Source organism: Eublepharis macularius, chromosome 6 (genome assembly GCF_028583425.1).
Source record: "Eublepharis macularius isolate TG4126 chromosome 6, MPM_Emac_v1.0, whole genome shotgun sequence".
In the NCBI taxonomy this organism is placed as follows: Eukaryota; Metazoa; Chordata; class Lepidosauria; order Squamata; family Eublepharidae; genus Eublepharis; species Eublepharis macularius.
In genome coordinates, this window is record NC_072795.1 from 98,050,115 (window position 1) to 98,071,669 (window position 21,555).

General features: G+C 41.2%; 1 protein-coding gene across 1 annotated transcript in view; it reads left to right on the plus strand.

Moving 5' to 3' along the window:
- INPP5A (inositol polyphosphate-5-phosphatase A) overlaps positions 1-21,555 on the plus strand; it is a 358,040-nt gene that overhangs the window by 88,618 nt on the left and 247,867 nt on the right. The window contains exons 3-4 of the mRNA XM_054983325.1: positions 9,010-9,110; positions 12,941-13,028. Coding sequence (XP_054839300.1) covers positions 9,010-9,110; positions 12,941-13,028 — 189 coding nt within the window. The remainder of the gene's footprint in view (positions 1-9,009; positions 9,111-12,940; positions 13,029-21,555) is intronic.

Consider the following 21,555-nt stretch of genomic DNA (forward strand, 5'->3'; position numbering starts at 1 on the left):
AGTCATTAGGTCAGATCTCGTCCAAGCCACCAATGTACTGAGTGAGGATGGGCAAAGCTTGCTTTTTTTCTTTTGAAATGCTAATAACTGAGCAGGGGAGCTGGTGTCAAACTGCAAAGTCAAGTGACAGGCAAAATTATATCTGCATATCAGGGTGGGATAACAGACTTTCAAAACCACAAATATTAACACGCAACTTGGGGCTGCTCAGTCAAAGCAGGGAAACTGAATTAATAGAGTGGCCCGTACTAACCATAGGTTAACCATAGGTTCATTAAACATGGCTGTATGTTATGCCTGAACTGAGCCACAGACTGCTATAAGTATTTGAGAGGCTTGTGCACTAAGTATGCATGCCAAAAGCACAAATCCATTTGATTAAAGAGTGAAGTGACTGCCCTAATGGACATCATTGCTATGGTATTTATTAAGTACAAAAAAGTAACCACAACAAATACTTTTAAAACGCACGTAAATCTAAATATATCCAGAAAGTCTCTCTTGCCCTTATTGAAATTTTAAGTGGCAAACATGGATACAGTTGAACCAGTTAGATGACTCAAATCATTAATGTAAATGTTCACATTCATTAATTGTTAATAGGTACTATTATTTCTTCATTATATTAAATATGTTTTATTTATTACACTGATTGAATGACTATTGAGGCTTTTTTCACTGTTTTTTTTTCAGAGTTTCCATGGAAAGTTAATGGAAAGCCTATCTTTCTACTGTAATGTTGAGAAATGTCAAAGTAATATTACTTCTGTCCAGTTTAACAATGAGTTCAATATTTTTTTAAAATTCAAGGTATTTTTAGAAATGACACTTCAGATTTGTAGCTTTGCATTTTATCAAATCATGGGATAGCCTCATTGTTTAGAGACAGGATGCCTCTGGAAGTGAGTTGACAAATAATGGGGAGGTGGGGAGACTGCTGTTTTTGTATGCAGCTTGTGGACTTCCTGGAAACATCTGGCTGGCCTCTGTTGGAAACAGGGTAGTGATCCAGCAAGGTTTTTTTAAATACTCTTGAACACCCCTGTATTTTGTTCTATTTTTGTAATAGACATCAGAATGCTTATTATTTATTTCATTTATACCGCACATTCTTCCCCGTGGAGACCTACAGTGGTGTGCTTTGTTCTTCTTTTCTCCATTTAATCCTTACAACAACTGTATGAGATAGGTTAGGCTGAGAGTATGTGACTGCCAAGCTTCCATAGCAGAGTGGGGATTCGAACCTGGGTCTCCTAGATCCTGGTCTGTCACTCTAACCTTTGCACCACACTGGCTCCAGATGTATGTGTGATTTTTTTAGGAAGTGTGAGACTTAAAAGAGCCAGTTTATAAGTGTCTTGTGATGAACTGAGGCAAGGGCTGTTGACTTGGGAGCAACATTTTAAGTTTCATTGAGGAGGAGCAAAGATATTTGGGCTGGGGGAGTAGTTGCAGGAAAACCAAAGACTTATTCTTTGATAGTTTCAAAATTGGTGCCCCAAAGTGCCATCAAGTCATAGCTTACTTGTGGCGACCCCTGTTAGGGGTTTCAAGGCAAGAGACTAACAGGTAATTTATCATTGCCTTCCTCTGCAATCCTGATGTTCTTTGGAGGTCTCCCATTAAATTTCTAACAAAGGCCAACCCAACGTGCTGTGCTGTCCAGATCATGGAAATTTCAGGATTAAGTTGCCAAAAATAAAAGGCACATTTAAGAGCATTTGTGGCCATTAAAAGAGTCTCTTTTCTTCTTGTTTTAGCTGTGTGGGACTGTGTGGAAAAACCATGATGAGTTCCTATTTAGTTAGAAGAATGTTTGACAATATAGTCCTAGAGTCACATTTCTAAGCCAATAGACTCTGCTGCAGATTGTACTGCAAATGGCTGACCTATAATATGGACAGGGCTCAGTTACTTGGGTCTTCCCCACAGAATTACTAGCATAACATATTAACAAGCTGGAGATCCACAAAGATTTGATAGGGGCATCTCATTTCCTCCTCCCTCTCTGTTTCTTCTTTCCCCTTCCCTGAAAGCCTCTATAACTTCTCCCTTTTTCCTGTTTCCTTTTCTCCTTCCCAACTACCAGCCAACCTACCTTTATCTTCAGCTTTCCCTCATTCCCTGGCAGCCTCTACCAGGGATACTGTGGCCCAGTTGCACAGTGATGGCTGCCCTCCCCCCCAGTTGTACAGTAGGGAACCCACAAGGACTTGCAGGGGTACCTCACTTTCCCCTGTATCTCCTCCCCCCACTATTTCCTATTTCCTTCTTCCTGGCAACCATGACATTCTTACCTTTCTCTGCTCCCTTCTGTCCTTCCCATCCTCCAACAAACGTACCTTGTGTCTAACCTGTCTTTTGTTTGGTGTAGTGGTTAAGAGTGGCAGGACTCTAATTTGGAGAACCAGGTTTGATTCCCCATTACTCTGCATGAAGCCAGCTGGGTGATCTTGGGTCAGTCACAGCTCTCTTAGAGCCCCCTCAGCCCCACCCACCTCACAGGGCGATAGTTGTGAGGATAATGCTCTGAGTGGATATTAAGTTGTCCTGAAAGGTGGTATATAAATGGAATGTTGTTATTATTATTTACTATATTTATAACTCATCTTTCTTCAAATTGTGAACCCAAAGCAGATTACATCATTTTCTTCCATTTTATCCTCACAACAATCCTGTGAGGTAGGTAAGCCGGGTCCAAGGTGACCCAGCAAGCTTCCATAACAAACTTGGGATTTGAACCTGGGTCTCCCAGATCCTAGTGTCAAACTAACCACTACACCACACTGGTTTTTTTTGGGATAGCTGCTGTTGAACAGTAGCAAGCAGCTAGGCTTAGGTGAGTCATGCAAGTTGGATGGTAGCAAGTTGTCTGGTGGTTGCTGGTGGGTCTGGCCCCAATGAGTTCTCCCTCAAAGGCCAAAACAGCTCTCAAAAGCGTCCTGTCCCCTCCCCTCAGCCATTTATTGATAGAAACCAAGACTGGCATATTGTTGTGGTAGCCTAGCAGTTTCCACAGAGGGCATTTGTTTCTTCTACCAACCAGGGACTTTTCTCAGATTTTCTCAGATTTCTGTTTTATCTGTTCATGGCTTCTATGTCCATATTTAAGCATCTACAGATCTGGCCACAGTGAGAATTGGATAGATAGATTGATAATAATATTTGAGCCTCCCTGACTGACTTACTCACATGGGTATCAAAATCATCAAAATCATAGTACTTGCCCAGCAGCTGAAATTTAAATCCTGTTTACTAGACAATCAGTAACCCATCTGATTACTAGAAAAGTTTACAAATGGGTTGTATTGACATCCCTCCTTTAGATCTTAGAACATAAAATTAACCTCACCATAGGATCAGCATGCCAGCCGCGCATACAGTGTTAGGGAGTCACTGGCAACCAGCAGGAGTCTGAGGGGCATGGGGATTTGGGGGCACCATTGGGTGACAGCATGATGTCACTTCTAGGAAAGCTGGGATGTAAAATGTCACACCCCTCTAGGAATCTCCAGAAACCTCAGAGTTTCTGTCAGTTCTTAGAGGTGTGAAATCACTCCCAACTTTTTCATGTAAGTGATATAATACTGTCAGTTGATGCCATTTTAAAATCATTTTTTTCTCCTGCCAGCTTCTGGAATGCCAGTGGGCCACAGGATCTGGGGGTGAGACGTCTCTCACCATCAGTGGGTATATGGCAACTCTAGATGGAATGGAGGGGTTCTCGGTTCCTGAATTTGAATTGGCCTTGGATAGGCAGAATGAGGCTTTCTTCTACCAGCCAGAAATGTGCTTTTCTAACACTAGTATAAATAATTAGAGGAAAATGCAGAAACACTTGTGGGAACATCCTAAATTTAAACAACTATGACACTGAGCTCATGTTGCTAGTCTTTTTAAAGAGCTAAATCTTCAACTTTCTGTATTTAATTATAATGTGTAACATAATTGCCAGGAATAGTGCTCATCAGGTGTACCCCACTAAGCAGTGGTGAAGTCAGTGGGCATTTGTGGTTGGGGCTTAGGTTTCCTTGCTTACTGTGTGCACTTTTATTTCTAAAATATTACACGTGTTTAAAACATATATTGAAGGCCATTCAGGGTGTGCCATTTATTTCTAGAAAGGAAGGAGATTGATGTGTGAAATAGTACATATTCATTGCGGCACATGTTAAGATATTCTGGAAGCACTGAACCTAATGTTAAGAAGAGGGACCTCTGTCATTTTTGTATGTTGTGTTTTGTCATATACTAGAAATATATAACTGCGATGTGTTTTTCTTTTCTTTTAATGTGGCTTGTGTGGAAACTTTATCCATTTCTAGTGAATTATAATCCTGTATTGTAACTGTATTGTAACCAGATGTGCAGAGGAATAGTCGGTGACGTTTGTGGCCAAACCACCCACTGGGAAAGCTATGAATATTTCTCCAAGGCTAAGGATGTAGCTGTTGCAAAGCTGTGCAAAAAATATTATGCATTATCTCTGTATTAATGGTGTTCGTAGCATTTGAATTCTTATCCAGATGATCTTGCATTGCAAAATATACTTCTTTTACACCCCAATCCTGGGACTGTTTTCCTGGAAGCAAATTCCATTGGACTAAGATGCTTTAGAACAGGGCATCATACTGATATTTCACATGCTTTATCTTTTAAAGCTTACAGTCATAGAGGAACCTTAGAATAACACAAATATAATTACGTGGAGGTGATAGAGTTGCTATATCAGTATTTCAAGGGAGAGGTGGGCTGGATGAAGATGAACTAACTGAAGCTTAATCCAGACAAGATCGAAGTGCTGTCATGGAGTGTGAAATTCCACCAGTTTTGGCTGTTGTACTCTTCCTAGTTTTCTTTTTTGATTCTGTTCCTTGATCCAGGTTTGCAGCCTTCATTCCTTGTAGCCAGGAATGCAGTTACTGGCTTATGCTGGTACTTCCTGGATACTTCCTAGAGAAGTCTGAGGGCCAAGCTACAAGTGACAAATGACACTTGAACAGCAAGTGGATTGAGTGGAGGGCAAGTGAACAGGGAGGAACACACTTGCCGTTCAAGTGTCATTCGTCATTTGTAGTTTGGCCCTGACTTGGCCACAGTTATACATGCCCTGGTGACCTCCAAATTAGATAATAATAATGTGCTGTACATGGAGCTGCTTTTGAAATGTTCTCAGATTTTTCAGTGTGTTCAAGATGTGACTGCTCAGTTACTGTCTTGAGTGACCCAGTGAGGTAAATTTGGCTCCAACTGCATTAGAACAACTGCAACCAATTTTGTTCCAACTGCTACCAGTTCATTTCTGGATTCAAGTACAGGAGCTGGGTTTGACCTTTAAAATCATAAATAGTTTGCGCACAGGAGACCTTAAGAACCAGCTTCTCAAGCACAAATTAAGCTTAGTGGAGCTATTCCTGACAGAACCTTCTCAGAGGTGACACTAGGAATATAGAATGTCCTTTCCCTCTGAGGAATACTTAGCCCCTTTTCTTATAATGTTTGAGGTCAAAACCCTACTTTTTCTGCAAGCATTTGGCAAAGATGAATCAAGAACAGAGGTGAGCATGAACTGAAATACGAACCAAAGTTCGTTATGAACCAGGCCGGTTTGTGGGAGCTCAGTTCTCACAAACCGCAATGAATTTTAGCCCAGTTGTTTTGGTTCGTCACTGCAGACAGCCTGACACCGGTCAGTTTCCTAGGCAATAGGGGGATGGGCTCGCTGCAGACTTCTGCTGGCCCGGAAGTGACGTTTTCACGAACCGAACGAACTGGGGTAAGTTCGTGAAAGTTCGTGGTTCGTGAAATGTGACGAACCACAAATCACATGGTTCAGAATTTTCCCGGTTTGTGCCTATCTCTAATTGAGAATTGCTAGGTGACTGTGGTTGATCTTTTTATGTGGAAGAGATATTTTGATGAGTTTCTTTTTGGTTTCTGTAGGCCAATAGTGTATTTTAATATTTAGTAACTTATAGTTATTGTGTTAGCCATGATTTTATTCTTGCCATTTTTTGGTAAGATGCTTTGGTGCACATGATGCTAAAAAGTGTCTTATAAATATACTAAAATAAATGGATGATAAAATGTAATATTCTATATATGTGCTTAAGTCTCCCTTCTTACATACATTAGAGAAATACATTTCAAGTAATTTTTATGTTAAAGACAGCTTGAACAAATGAAAGGGTAGCTCAAGATCTTGCAACCAGAAGGTAAAAAGCAAACACAACTTCCCCCATCCTCCAATTTCTTAAAGCTTTAATTTTTGTGCCAGTTTTGGTACATGTTTTGGCACCTTCTCTCAGTTGGCTGTCATAATGGGAAGGACCCCATCTGGTTCCTAGAACAAATGGACAATTTGTTCATTTCTACAGATACTTCCATATGGGCAAATACCAGTTGCTTTGCTATTCTTTAGAACCTTTAGAAAGCAGTAAAGAAGGTGGAGAAGTCCTCAGCTGTTTTGCCTGCTTTGCCTTTGTTCTGTATGTCTGGTGAGCACAGGTAGGCTGGAATTCTAAAAATGTTCTCCAAGAAGTAAGCCTCATTGACTAGAATGGGACTTTTGAATAAACTTCCTGAGGATTGCTCTCTCAGCCACTCACCAGCCTCTTATATCATACCTTAAATTTGCAGACAGAAAAATTTCCTCGTTATGGTCCTCACGTAGGGCCAGTTTCATGTGTGACAGTTCCCGAAACCTGAATGAAGTGGAGTTAAAAAATCTGGTAGCATAAAATGCCCTCTATCTCACTGGTAGCCAGTCTCGTCATATGTGCCTAAATATGAGATTGTGCTGCTGAAGAGAATATTACAAGGCATATCCAGGGCCCTGTCCCAAGGTGTAGCTTTATCTCTGACCTGCTGAGCCAAGAAATAGGCCAGGCAATATTGCTGACCCTCTTGCTGCTGCCTGGTATGCCTTTTACCTCACCTGCTTGTGGCACCTGTTCTCATCTAAGGCATCCCATAGGAAGCAGCTTCATTGCTCGCTCTTAACCATCATAAAACAGTGCTCCCTGCGCTCTTGTTACCCAATGTATTGTCAATTCCAAAAGCTATATTGGCACAAAAGTCATTTAATCTTCTGTCTGTCTCATTTCTTTCTTAGATTGGCATGCGTATGTGAGTGATATCTCTCTAGTTTGCAGTGTGTTGATCACAGCTTTTGAAATTCTGCATTCTCTGTTACATATTATGGAGGAAAGGTTGTAGTGTGTACTAGCATTCCACAGAAATGCTCACAGGAGAAGTTGGCAGAAAAGATCTTTCTTCATTTCCCTCTTTCCTTCAGCAGCCTGCTGCTTGTTCTGAAAACCTTCTTAGGGAATCAGGTGACCCTCGTGGACAAAATGTGCCACAGGGGGTGGGGGGTGGGGCTGCAGTGAAGAGGGGGAAATTGAATCAAACTGTTTCTTCTGAGGAAGACTTACATCCAGCCATTTTACCAAATTTCCCACTCCTCAGTGCAGCCCTCTGTATGTGGTGTATTTTGTTCCGAAGGGTTCTCTGATCCTCATGTCATATTTTTGGGACAAGCAACAGGCTGCTCAGAGAAGGCAAGGAAAGACTGTTCTGCCAGCTACTTTGACAAGCTTTTCCACTAAGGCTTAATTCATGGTCTTGGTGGCATTAAAAATACAAACATTTATTTAGTAATTTTCCAAAATTTACACCCCATCTTTTTGCCCTCATGAACATATTGAACAATGGATTGCCATATAACTCAGAGTCAATTCATCCCTTTTGTTCTCTGCTTATGAAGATCAGTCCTGTGACTGTATCATACAAAATGTAGTGGTGTGTGATCCAGGTTGGGAACTAGCAAAAAAGCTGGATTTATGCCGATCTAGCATAATCTGGCTACTCCAGTTCCCCAGGATGAACCCTGGATCTGATCTGGGCAGCCAGACTCTGCTGGGCCAAATTGTCTGACCATAGGGAGCCACTGCAGGCAGCCCAGCAGAGCCAAGCAGCTTGGAGTGAGAAGGCCGTGGCATAAATGGAGTCATGTGAATGGAGCCAAGTTTCACACCACTCTCCTGCAGTGGTGGTGGTGGGAGGTGGGGGGAGAGGGCAGCAGACAGAGTGGATTCCCATCCCATTCTGCCCCACTTCCACACCTGAGCTCCAAAAGAGCCTTTTAAGATGCTGGTTTCTCTGGTTCAGTTTTGGGATTCTCTGATTCAACATTGGAATTCTCAGGTTTGACATTGGTTTCCTTTCTGCAATATGGTTCTATTGGGCTTTGTTAATTAATGTTGAAGGGAGTTAATGTTGAACCAGAGAACCTCAAGCAAAAGGAGGAGTTAAAAAGCTTTGGAAATGTTTCCTCCATAGGAAACAATGGAGAGTGACTGGGGACAGGTTTTTCAGGGTTCCGTAGAATTGGACCTTGGGGTCCAATCCTCCTGAAATTTGGGGGGGGGGGTCAGGACAGTGGACAGTCAGGAGTAGGCTCCCTGAAAATGTGTTCGAGTTTCCTTAAAAAATGCCCTCATCCTCTCTGACAGTTCCCCCTTAGTGAATAATGGCTGGTTAAATCCAGGATTCTCTAATTTGGTCAGAGAATCTGACCTAGGTTCCAGGGATATCAGATTTTTTTATTTCTAAAATCTGGATCCGGATTACCTGGATTTTATTTTTTTGTGCACACTTCTAACAAAAGGTATAAATACATGCAGCTTGATTTCCCATGTTGGAACGATAGCTCCTTCATAGATCACTTTTCCCCACATTGAGACTATATTTGTGTCAGAAAATGTAACCTGAAAAGCAAGTCATATCACAGTGCCCCAAAAGGCCAGGCTTGTTTGTTTGATACATAATGCATTCTCACATTATGTATTTGAAGTCTTTAAACATTGAACTTACTTATAGGAATAACTGTATGACTGGAAATTTTGTCCTTTTGACTCTTTATTTGGAGAAAATTAATTTTTAGTGCTCTTGCTTCATTTGCATGTTATTTTCAGAACTTTGCTAATACTTTACTTTATTTTCCAGGTTGTACATACACACAAGCCACACTTCATGGCACTACACTGTCAAGAGTTTGGTGGGAAAAACTATGAAGCCTCCATGTCACATGTGGACAAGTTTGTTAAGTAAGTAATGAGGAAAGTGAATGTAAAAAAGTGATTTATGGTTTTTTTATAGAAGTACAAAAATACCTTCTAAAAAGAAATATTAGCTATTTTATCTCTTCAATTACTGTTGCTGCCATTCATGTCATTGATAAAGCATATCAAATGTTGGGCTTTTTGGCTTTTATTTATGTATTTATTTTTAATAGTGTTTTAATTCTGCTTCCAATATGGCTGACTACAAACAAGAAACAAAACCTTGTATTATGTGGATTTTCTTGTTCTGGATTTTGCGTGGGCCAATATAGCTGTTTACACTTAAAAAAAAAACTACAGACAAGCCACTTCAAATGCATCTTTCCTCATTTGTTAAGAGTGACACATATTGGCCAAGAGTTGTAGAATGTTCAGGTTTGTTATATACATAAGTGTCAAGCTTTGATGTACAGATCTTGAATATGTCTTAGAGTTTTATGTTTGTTTTTCACTGTCTGCTTTTCTGTCTTGGAATTTATAAAAGACAAAGTAGTTTACTGTGTAGTAGACATAGACTGGAGTATGATTGCACTGCATAGGATTGTGCTGTTAGTTTTCATGTGGAGGAAGAGAAAATAGAAGCCCCGATTATCAACCTCAATACAAACACTTCTGACTTTTAGATGACGAGATAAGGATATTTCAGAGCATTTCCTGTCTCTTACAGTCTATGGTATTATAGATGGTGCTGCTATTAATGGAGAGAGAAGGGTTTGATGTATTGTCGAAGGCTTTCACGGCCGGAGAACGATGGTTGTTGTGGGTTTTCCGGGCTGTATTGCCGTGGTCTTGGCATTGTAGTTCCTGACGTTTCGCCAGCAGCTGTGGCTGGCATCTTCAGAGGTGTAGCACCAAAAGACTCTAGAGACCCCCTCACCTCTGCAGGAGTATACTGTATACCCTGCAGCTGTGGACAAGTTTACATCGGGACCACAAAGCGTAGCATCCAGACAAGAATAAAAGAACATGAAAGACACTGCAGACTTGGACAACCTGAAAAATCAGCAGTGGCTGAACATAGCCTAACTCAAACAGGGCACAGTATCTTATTCCAGGACACCAAAATACTGGACAACACTTCCAACTACTTTGTCAGACTGCACAGGGAAGCCATTGAAATTCACAAGCATAAGCAAAACTTCAACAGGAAAGAAGAAACCTTAAGAATGAACAGAGCATGGTTTCCAGTTCTGAAAAACACCAGGTTAACAAAACACTCTATACCCGACAATAGCCCTGCAGAGAAGATTAGCACATCAAGCACCAATCCATATGCAAAAGAACCTCCTCAGGATACAGTGAAGCCTCCCTCCATTAGCATTCCACACCCTGGGAAACTCTTACAGGATGACTCAGCTCAACCCCACCCCTCCTGAGTAGATATAAATGACCTGCCAACATCTTTTCCACACTGTGACACTGAGAGATCTCTGTCTTTTGGTGCTACACCTCTGAAGATGCCAGCCACAGCTGCTGGCGAAACGTCAGGAACTACAATGCCAAGACCACGGCAATACAGCCCAGAAAACCCACAACAACCAGAGAAGGGTTTATTGAAGGAAAGTTTCAGGTTTGTCAAGTTCTGTAATATTCAGAAGTTCCTCTTTTATATCTTAAACTTTCTTGTAAATTATGTGCTCCTAGTATTGTGGACCTGATGCAACAATAATAGTAGGTGAGGGCAGGGGAGGAGTTAACCCAGGAGAATTGTTTCTTGTCTCCTTCCCCCAAGTCACATGTTGATACAACAGAGGGGAAAAACGGTTTCAGTTTAAAGCATTACTCAACAGAATATGTCATTTTCTTCTATCACTGCATCTTGAGCCTAAGGAAGAAAGATCAGATGGTGCAAACCTCCCTGTCTCTATAATACATGCTTAGAATTAGGCAGAAATTAAAACCAACATGTTAACAAAATGCTGATTTGTAAGCATTTGGTTATTGTTCGATTTCTACCTCTGTTTCTATGGCAGAAGAATAATTTATGCTATTATTTAGCACTTAGCAGAATGTATACACTTATTTAGCACTTAGCAGAATGTATACATACACATACATACACATATGTATATGTGTAACTTCTTTGTTGCCTTGTATTTCTGTTAAGACATTGAGTCCTTTAGTTAGAATTTTTATCTGGTTTATGCTTGCCATATTTTTAACTTACCTTGCTCATTGATATTCCCTCTGTATAACCCAACTTGTCCCATCTCCATTGCCCTTCTAAGTCTGTTGAAATAAGATTTAGAAGGAGATAAATCTGTTTAGGATTACAAAATAAGAGCATAATCCCAAGGTTAGCCAGTCCAGTAAAGATATCTAACCCAGCAATACTAATCAATCAGGTAGTCCTGAAGAATTCTGTAAGGTAGTAGTCAATGTACGGCAGGTTGATAATTTCTACTGCAACATCAATACAACTTCCATTTCTTATAAGTATAGTATTTCAAATTCATCAATTCCCCTGTCATTTCAGATCCCCCAACTTCTCCTCCATGCTGTTCCTAATGGTCCCCTAAGAACAGGAACAGCATTTAATTTTAGGGAGTTCATTGGGCTGCCTTGGGGGCAGGGCGGGAAAACTGTTTTGTGAACAGAAGTGGCTTCTCTGAGGGGAAAAACTACGTTTGAATCCAAACCTATGTTCTTATTCAAATGGATAATTTGGGCAACACTGAAAATATTTGTTGAGAGCCATCCTGTGAATTTGACACTAGATTAAGATTGGAACCCGCACCTGTCCGGTGTGACATCACCCAGTGGCACAGTTGAGAAGCTTTGAAAGGAAACGTTGAATCTCATGCAGCATAAATTACCTAAAGAACCTGGGGAAAGAACATTTCATAAGAATGTTATTTTTCTGTGATTGGGTAACATTTGTAGTGTGTCTTCAATATTGTGCATATGTGTGTGTGTGAGAGAGTGTATGTGTGAGGGGTGCAGTTCATACTGATTGCTCTGTTTTTGATGGAGGAGAGTATTTGAAGTAGGGTTACCATCCTCCAGGTGGGGCCTTGAGTTTTCCTGAATTACTACTGATCTCCAGACTCTGGGGATAAGTTCTCCTGAACGAAATGGCAGCTTTGGGGATAGCATCACACCCCTGTTTAGCTCCCTGTTTAAACTCTATCCTCCTCAGGCTCCAGGAATTTCCCAATTCAGAGTTGGCAGTCTTAGTGTGAGCCAAACCTCTGTCCCCATAGCACTATCTCCCTTGGCGCCATACTTCTGGTGTTGATAACTTGGATGTTTCTGCTGAATAGGAAGTTTAATATGTCACTGCTGCTGGCACTCACATATCTTGCTCATGCTGACTTCTCTGTATTATACATATTCTTGAACATGAGTGGATCTTCACCCTGTTAATTCCTTGTTGTTGAACAGCAGTGAAAAATATTTAACTTTGTGATCAGAGAAAATTGGGTTTTGCAGACCTTTTGTTTGTGTAGTCAATAAGCCATTGCTTGAATTATTTGATGTATTTCTCCCCCTCTTATTCATACAGGGTCATTTATACTCACATTTTCACCACATAAGCTCATGTAAAAGAATTTGTAGCGCCTTTTGTGTGTAAAGTAGTGAAGGAGTGCCCTCTAGTGACTTTAACAGAGAACTAGTTGATGCCTTTTTGTTGCTTTATTAAATTATGGAATGGGTGGGGGGGAGACAACTTGCTTCGGTTAAATGTTTTTTTTCTTCTGAAATGCAGTGCAGAGTTAGAATGATTTTGAAGTTTTCGTGTATTAATAAATATGCACTTGCATATTTAATGGCAGGAAAAAGATACTTACTGTGCATCCCTTTGTATCTTTCAGAGAATTGCTATCAAGTGATGCAATGAAAGAATACAACAGAGCCCGGGTTTATCTGGATGAAAACTACAAGTCACAGGAACATTTCACGGTACAATATCTTCTGCATCTTCATACTCAGTTCATGTAGGCAAAGTGTTAGTTTTTCATCTTCAAATGTAGCTTGCCCGAGAGCCATTGATGGTAGAGAGGATTATATCTGTAGTAAATGTATTACAATCACTGATTTGTACATTGACTTAGGACAATGTGTACCATGAAATTAAACGGTAAGGTAACCCCACAGTGAAGGCAGCTGTTTGCTGTGGTAGCATTTTACAAGGGAAAACAACATCTGTTAAATATAACTTCAAACCAGTGAAAGGTAAGTGTCCACAATTTCTGTGTCTAAAGAAGAGCCCAAACCCTGGTGGTAGAAGCAAAGTCAATGGCTGCATTCAGACGTCGCAAACAAGCCATGGTTTGTTCATGATGAGAACAAGCCAAGAAGTCCTCTGACTGTCATGCTCCCTTCCCTACCTTCCTTCTCTTGTATGCTGCAGAGAATCAAAACATCCTTGTTTAGAACTAACTTGAAGTTTGCTTATGGTTGATTAAAAAAAACCTTTTAGTTGAAGAACTAAAGTGAGAAAGCAGCACTAATTTTACTGAGATCGGATAGAACTGGGATTGTGTGGTTGGCAGAGGAAGTGGATAGTAAAAAGAGACTCCCCTTCAGCCAAAAGAACAGGATTGTGTCTTTAGTGGAAGAATAATTCCTGCCCAGTGTCTGGAAAGAGGGTTTGGACTCTGAGGAGTACCCTGGACCTGCAGTAAAAGGAAAAGTGTTACATGTATGCCTGCATACCTGCCATTGTGTTTTGCATTTTGTGCTGATCATAAATGTTTGCTACAGTTGTATTCTGTATCGTTCATCCGAGAGTGTGTAAATTGCTAACATAAACTGTACTCTGCTAGTGGGGGTTGTCTGTTATCTACTGAAGTTATTTACTTTCACTTTACAGTAAGTGTCCTTGGATGCAAGCTGTGGGCAGCGAGCAATGTATCTTTTCTCAGAGACTGGAATGATTTCATTCTGTACTATGTCTAGCCTAAACTATTAAATTCCCATGTAACTCTTTGGGGTTTTCGTATCAGAATGTCAACGGACCCAAAGGGCAGGAAGTTTCCCTATAATTAGTAGTGCCCTGTTTTGAATAGCCACTTCTGCCAAGTGTGAACACCTTGAACTGTATGGATCTCTAATAAAGTTGCTTGAACTGGAACACCTGTGTGTTAACTGTAGAAAACTTGAGGGACCTAACTGTCAGGGACTGACAAGTGTGCTGTGTAAAAGTCTGTATACCTAAGCTATGAAGTTAATTCAACAAAGGAACTTTGCTATAAGAAACTTAAGTCTGAAAACACCAACCTCTCACATCTAAGTAGTATAAATATTTGAAACTAAGCTTGAAGAAGACTATTGTGCCTCATGAGAGTGAAGTATTCTGATCAACAAACAGAATTTTCTTCAGCTTTCCTTTGCCTGCCTATTTATATACCAACCCTGTCTGTTGAATAAGTCTGTTATCCTTTTGAACCTTACTTAGCCTCTAGTGCTATTTCATTTTAAGGGAAGTGTGGGTCTCTGCTTTTCCTCTACTTAAACTTGGGCTGGGTAATAATCCAACTCTATATACATACTGAAAGCATGAGACAACAGGAACTCCAAGTTGCATCCAAATACAAGCTACCAAAGGCTTCTCAGCCCCAGTAAACAACTTTGTCAGTTTTGGAGGGAAAACCTACCTCACAACGTGGGGGAAAGAGCAGGTTTGGCCAGCACAGTACAGGCCAAGGCCTTCAGGCACATTGTACCACCAATGTTGAGATACAGGTTCAAAAACCAGTAGATTGAGACCTGATAGTGAAGTGGCAGAGATCAGAGCCTGCGCAATAATTCTAACTTACTTTCTCTATGCCTTTGTTGTACCACTATCCTTCTCATCATGGCCTTGATTTTCTTCTTTCCTTGATTCCATTATCCATTGCCTTTAGTTTAAGATCATTAAATCTTTGTGAGGTGTGTTGCAAGAGGAGGCAGTGGCCATTTGAGGGGCAGGAAGGCCATTTTTGGCCTCCTGCGGGCCTGAGCAGTGGCAGCGGAAGCTGAAAACGGCCTTCCCGCCCCTCTAATGGCCACTGCGGCAGCCATTGGAGAGGCGGGAAGGCTGTTTTCAGCCTCCTCCGTTGCTCTGCGGGCCCACACTGCAGTGGAAGAGGTCAAAAACAGCCTTCTCGCCCCTCACGGGAGAAGGGGGAGGATGCCACGGGCCCGCAGGGCAGCTGAGCAAGGTAAGTGTGGGGCTGGGGGTGGGGTTTGGGCTGTTTAAAGGGCCCTACCACTTAAAAGCAGCAGGTCCCTTTAAACTATCAGCTGGCAGGCAGTGGGCGGATTCCACCCACCTGCCAGCTGATAGTTTAAAGGGACTTGCCCCTTGTAAGGCAGGAAAGGGCCCTTTAAACTGTCAAATGCCCCTTTCCTTGCTGCTGCTAAGTGGCCGGAAAGGGGCATTTAAACCCCACAAACCACAAACTGGTTCGTAAATTTGCCCCAGTTCGTACCACTTTGTGGTTCCTGGTTCGTGAAAACCCACGGACCTCATGGTTCAGGTTTTTTTGTGGTTTGTGCCCATCTCTAGAGGTAAAGTGTGCCCCTGCCCAGCACAGCACCACCTTTCCCCAAGGAGTTACCATGAATATGTAGCTACCCAAGATTCTTAAGTGTGCTGTCAGGGAGTGTGTGTGACTGCTCCTCTTAAACCCAGGGGTGAGGATAGGCAGCTACAGAAGCAAAAAAGAAAGAAAAAAAGCAAACCTTCAGTGTGTTGGAATGAAGCAAGAGCAAGGCAGCAGGAAGGCTGAAGGAAAGACAGGCACACTCTCAGCTCTCCAACCAATGTGCTGTCTAACTAATAACCTCAGCATTTTTACTTGCACAAATGCCCGCTGACATCAGAACCAGGACTGCTAAAGTGCAATTCACATCCCAGCCAAAGAGGCTTCTAGCTTGTAGCCAGGCCTTCTTCCTTGATTGCAACTTGATTTTCTAAAAGAACCCGGACTTCTCCCCTCCCTCACACCAGCTGAGTGGGGTTTTTTAAACAATTATTTTTCATTTTCTTAATAGTAAATAACAAATATAAATTTTTTAACATTGAGTTTAACAATTATATTAGATTTTTGTTCTTTTGATGGTATATTGCTGGTGTCCGTTTTCATTTATACATATTTGGTAGGTTAGCTCAGTCTGTATGTCCATTTGGATGGAATTTGGTAGATAGATTGATGTAGTGTCTTCTTCCCTGAGTTATTACTTAACAGAACCTGTGTTGTCTGAGTTAGATTATACATCTTTGAGAGTTTACAATAGTTTATACAGCTTATAAACGGTGTAATTTCACCAGCAATAAGTTTGTCCATTTTATACTAGGCTTATATATAAACAGAACAGAAAGAAAAAAGAAAAAAAGAAACATTATTCCCCCTTATCCCCCCACCCACGCAGTAAAACTATATTTTTTTTATTATTTAAATTGTCCCCCCCCCCCTTTACCCCTTCTCAGAAAATAAATTTGAATAAAATTAAAAGTAGAATTTACAGGTAGAAAATTACATTTCTCTCTTTCCTAGTTCCGTTATATAACAAAATATTAAGCTTATAACTTGACTATACAAAAAGAATTAGTACTGTAAATAGATTGTTATATACATACTGTAATTTGATAATTGTTTAGCAATGCAAATTGGAGAGTAAGGAGGGAATTATAGCTACAGTTAGTTGGCTTAAATTTCCACATTAACAGTTGTCAGGAAATAAGGTTTTCTCTCTAATAATTTGAGAAATATATAAATGTTGGTGTTTTATGAGATGGAACTATAACAGAAAGGTATTTTTCTTTGCCTTTTTAGAGAAGTATAGAGAATACCAAACCAAAATATACAACCCTCTATAACCTGAAGGGAACAATTCCACACAGGTTATCGGTAAATATACCAGTCAGCAAACGTATTATTTATTAGAGAGCTTTTCAAGGGATCTCCTTCCCCTTCCTTTCTCCAAACCCCCAATATGAATTCCAATAATATCTGCATATAGTTAGCTATAAATCCTCTTATTTCACTTTTCATTGGTTTTTGTAATATTTTATGGATTATGCCTAACAGGGATCTTGCTCCTTTTGTGTGTGGTAGGGGGGAATTCCATCTTCCTTTTTGGAGATAATTTGTCAAATTCCATTGGGATAGAATGGCAAGTAGATGTCAGTAATTTAGCTAGTGTGGGGTCAGGAGGGGAAATCCTCAGTTGACTTATCAGGCTTCCCTCCACGGCCATTTTCTCCACACTTCTTTCCTCTTCGCCCTGAGGGCTCTGCTTGCGTTGTAATAGAAAAATGTCTTGAAGGTTTTTTCGCTGGTTTTATGTTTATCCTTCTTCGTTCAAACAGGGCCAGATCGAGGGGGCAGGGGAGGTAGTCTGCCCCGGTGCTGCCAAAGAGGGGGCACTGGGCGCAGCTGCCAGCCGCTGGGAGCGCGCCGGCTGCAGCACGGGTGGCTGAGCAGCCACCCACACCATTCGCCTGCCTAGGAGGACAGAGAGCATGCGGCAAACTGGCCACCCCCTCAGCCGGGCAGGTGAATGGCAAGTAGAGCTGGAGGCCGCCTGCACCACTCGCCTGCCTGGCTGAGGGGGAGGCCGGCTTGCCACGTGCTCCCTGTCCTCCTGGGCAGGCAAATGGTGCGGGCGGCCACTCAGCCGCCCGCACTGCAGCCGTCGCACTCCCGGTGGCTGGCAGCTTGCCATGCACTCCCTGACCTGCTGGACAAGAGAGTGCCACAGAGGGCTGTGCCATTCGCCTGCCCTGCAGGACAGGGAGCGCGTGGCAAGCAGGTGCCAGGAACCCATGATCCAGCCCTGCGTTCAAATTCATGTTTGCCCATTTTGTGGTTGCTTCAAAGGAAGCATAGCTCTTGTTTTAAGGGTTTTAGGTACATGGAGGGTTGGAGTCTTCTCCTTAGGCATCCGTTCTTCTATGCACCGATGCCATGCCCCCCCCCTCCCCAGTGTTTCAACACTATGGCTAGGCACTAGGGCCAGCACAGCCAAGAGGCTTACTACTGACTGCTGGCTGCTCAAATGGGGATGGGGGGGGGGAAGGGGATGGAACATCCTCCTTCTCTGGGGTGCCTCCTTGGATGGGTCGGGAAGGGAAAGAAGATAACGCTAGCAAAGCACCTGGCAAAGGCTTCACCTGCTCATGTTGCAGTCCCAGCAACTTGATCCCCTATCAAGCTCTGGCTGCAAAAGAGGGCAAGCTGCACCCCAGCATCCTCAGCAAGGAGCTCCGGTACCTAGTCCTGAGCAGAAAGGTCTCCTAAGCAAGACTCAGACCTGGACAAGGGGAATGGAAGCTCAATGGATGAGCAAAGAGCAACAGCCTCGAAAGAGTGAAGGGTGTTGGGAAAGGGCAGCTTCTCCACTATTCCTGTTTCAGATTCCCTCTGGGATTATTTCACTTATTGGAAGGAGAGGAAAAACAAGATCCCACAAGAGGCACCCTTAAAGGCAAGCATCCTTTTGCCTGCCTTCTTTGCAGATGGAGCTGCCAGTCAGATTCTGCTTGAAGCAACAGTGGCAGGAGAATCTTTCTTTCTTTCTTTCTTTCTTTCTTTCTTTCTTTCTTTCTTTCTTTCTTTCTTTCTTTCTTTCTTTCTTTCTTTCTTTCTTTCTTTCTTTCTTTCTTTCTTTCTTTCTTTCTTTCTTTCTTTCTTTCTTTCTTTCTTTCTTTCTTTCTTTCTTTCTTTCTTTCTTTCTTTCTTTCTTTCTCTTTGTCCCAAAGCTGTTCAAGGAGAAAAGAAGGGAAGCTGGAAGGCTGGGATTCAAGGTGCTTGAACTCCAAGCACATACACACACATAGAGGGTTTTTTCCCCTTGTGGAACCCCTGATGATGTCCTGCAGAACTGTAGGATTCCACTGAACGGTGGTTGGGAAACACTACTCCAGGGTGTTTTTTACATGACTTACTACTAGTTTTTTTTTTAAACCTGGAGATGCCAGGGGTTGATCCTGACACTTACCATGTCTAGATCCAATGCTGTATCACTGACCCACAGCCCCTCCCCCAAGTAGGCCCTTTCAGGATTTCTTAATCCCTGTTGGCTGTGTCTTCATCAGTTTTCCACTTTTCTCCCATTTGTTTATCTTTCTTGCGATCCAAAAGTGAGCTAAATTGCTTGCTGCTTCAGTGGGCAGTTCTTGGAACCATCACAGAGGGAAAATGAGATACGGTACAGAGTCATCATCATTTATCCAGACTCTACAGTATATCTGAAATTGGATGTTACAGAACATAGATAAATCTACTGCATCAGGCAAAGGAGAAATTATATGATTGTTAGTATGTTAATACTAGGGAGGCAAGTGAGAAACCATTTTGTTAAGGCAAATGTAAGCTATCTTTGGAGAAGAAGATACTGAAACTTACAATCTTAGGGTGTTTTTATTGGTTATTTGTCAGCCGTGTTCTATTTCTGACACTGATTTTTAACAAATGATTTCTCCTTTCTTTGTACTCCGTTCGCACTCCCTCATATTTCCTCCGTCTCCATTTGCACAAGCTCATCAGCTATTGAATCTTCGTGTCATCTTCTCCTATGCCCATCTGCATGCCTTCTGCCAGACTACACCCTTTAGCTTGAAAGAACCTGTCTTCATGGTTTAAGCCACTTTCTTCTCCATTTTAAAAACTCTTCAGGACCCATTTTTTGAGCCACACTTTTTTGTACCACTTTAAGTTTTCACCTTGCTTGAGCCACTGCTGGGATCTGGCTCTCAACCATTTATTTGATGTTCTGTGACTACTTCTGTTTTTTTTTTGTCAATTTTAGTGCAGCAAAGCAGAGGCTTAATTAGTCATTAATTTTCTTGAGGAAATGGGCAAGTTACCATATTGGTTGCCACAGTACTCTTTCTTTAGTAGAGGGGGAAAAGCAACCGAGATGAGCCTCAAGTGATGTGCTATAGGAACAGAAACACTGCAGTGATATCAGGAGCGAGGAGGCAAGCCTGACAGGTGCAAATGGGAGAAGAGAAGTGGAGGGGATAAAAGAGGTATGTGTGAGTGTGTGACATGAGCTGGGCATTCAAGAGTTATACTCATTAATAGACGCTAGGCAAAATGATCTTCAGTGGATCAAAGCTAACAAAGTTTTATTCAAGAATGGAGTCATTTGTCCTTGTGCCACTTTTCATTGAACAATCTCAAAAAATGCTTTCGGACATTAAAGGTCTAGAGGTTAATTTCTTTTAAACATCTTCAGAAATGAGAACAAGGGGGAAAGACTATTAAAGGAGATAAAAGCCAAAATAACCCAGTGTTCTGTAGTACCCTTCCACCATGGTTATTTTTTTTAAAAATGTGAATTTTAAAAATCTGTACTTTTATTGCACTGACTTATTGGGCCAAGTTCTTAGTTGATTAACTATGAGTTTTAACTAATCAATTCAAACTGCATAGATTTTTAATTAACAGGGTTTTTTTTTTAAAAAAAGCCCTCTATTAAAAAGTCAACTTCCCAGTTAACAAGGGGGGCACCTTTTAAATCAATTGACAGATGTTAATTGATTGATTAATCAATTAACTATTACAGGGATGCTTCTTAAAGATAATTAGTTGAATGCCAAAGTGAGGTTCTGCTGAATATTTTCTAATTTGATATTCATTTCACAAAGAGCGCATTTGCCAGTAGAACGATTATAAAAAAAGTTCGCTGTGATGATACCGTTCAGCATTCTTCTTTTGCCCTAGCAGCACACACACACACCCCAGTCTGCTGTGCAACTTGCTATTCAATTTGTTTGGTAACCCATGGTAGGTCTGTTAGCACCCCTGACCTCATCACATTAGATACAGAATTATGATGTCATCAACAAAATCATGTGGGCTACAACCAATGCTGTTAAGCAGCTCAGCCCAGTTATTCAGCAAATAAGGTTAATGGTTGTGAGGACAAGAAGGAATGGAAGAATATTTTTGAAACAACATGAATGACAAGGGCTGAAATACTTAAGTTTAAATATAAAATAAATTTTGAATTAGGTTACAACAAAGCTTTTTGAAGTATGAAAAAGGGAAGGAAAGTACTCCATGTTCCCACTGTGATAAATTTTAGTACTTTGAGCTAATGTGACCCTTTACAAGGGGATAGTAACTGTTCTAAAACATAGGATAACATTATTAAATGCAGAACATTATTTTGCCTTAAAATTATGTTCTCATTATTACAAAAGTGGTAAAGTTAATTTTTGTTAGATTAATGAGATTTGAACACTATTTTCCGTCAGACCTGGCTCAAATAATTGGTCATTAATTGAAAAAGGAAATTGAATTGAATTTAACTTGCACATAAATCCTAAGAGGGTTATTAATAGGTCTCAGAAAATATCAGCTTGTTCCCAGAAATGAATGGAGCATTCTGGTTCTTGTGAGCATATTAACTGTGGCAGTTAGGAGTTTTGCTAAATAACATAAAATGATTTAGGAAGACCGACATAATTGAATTTAGTACTGAGGGAATT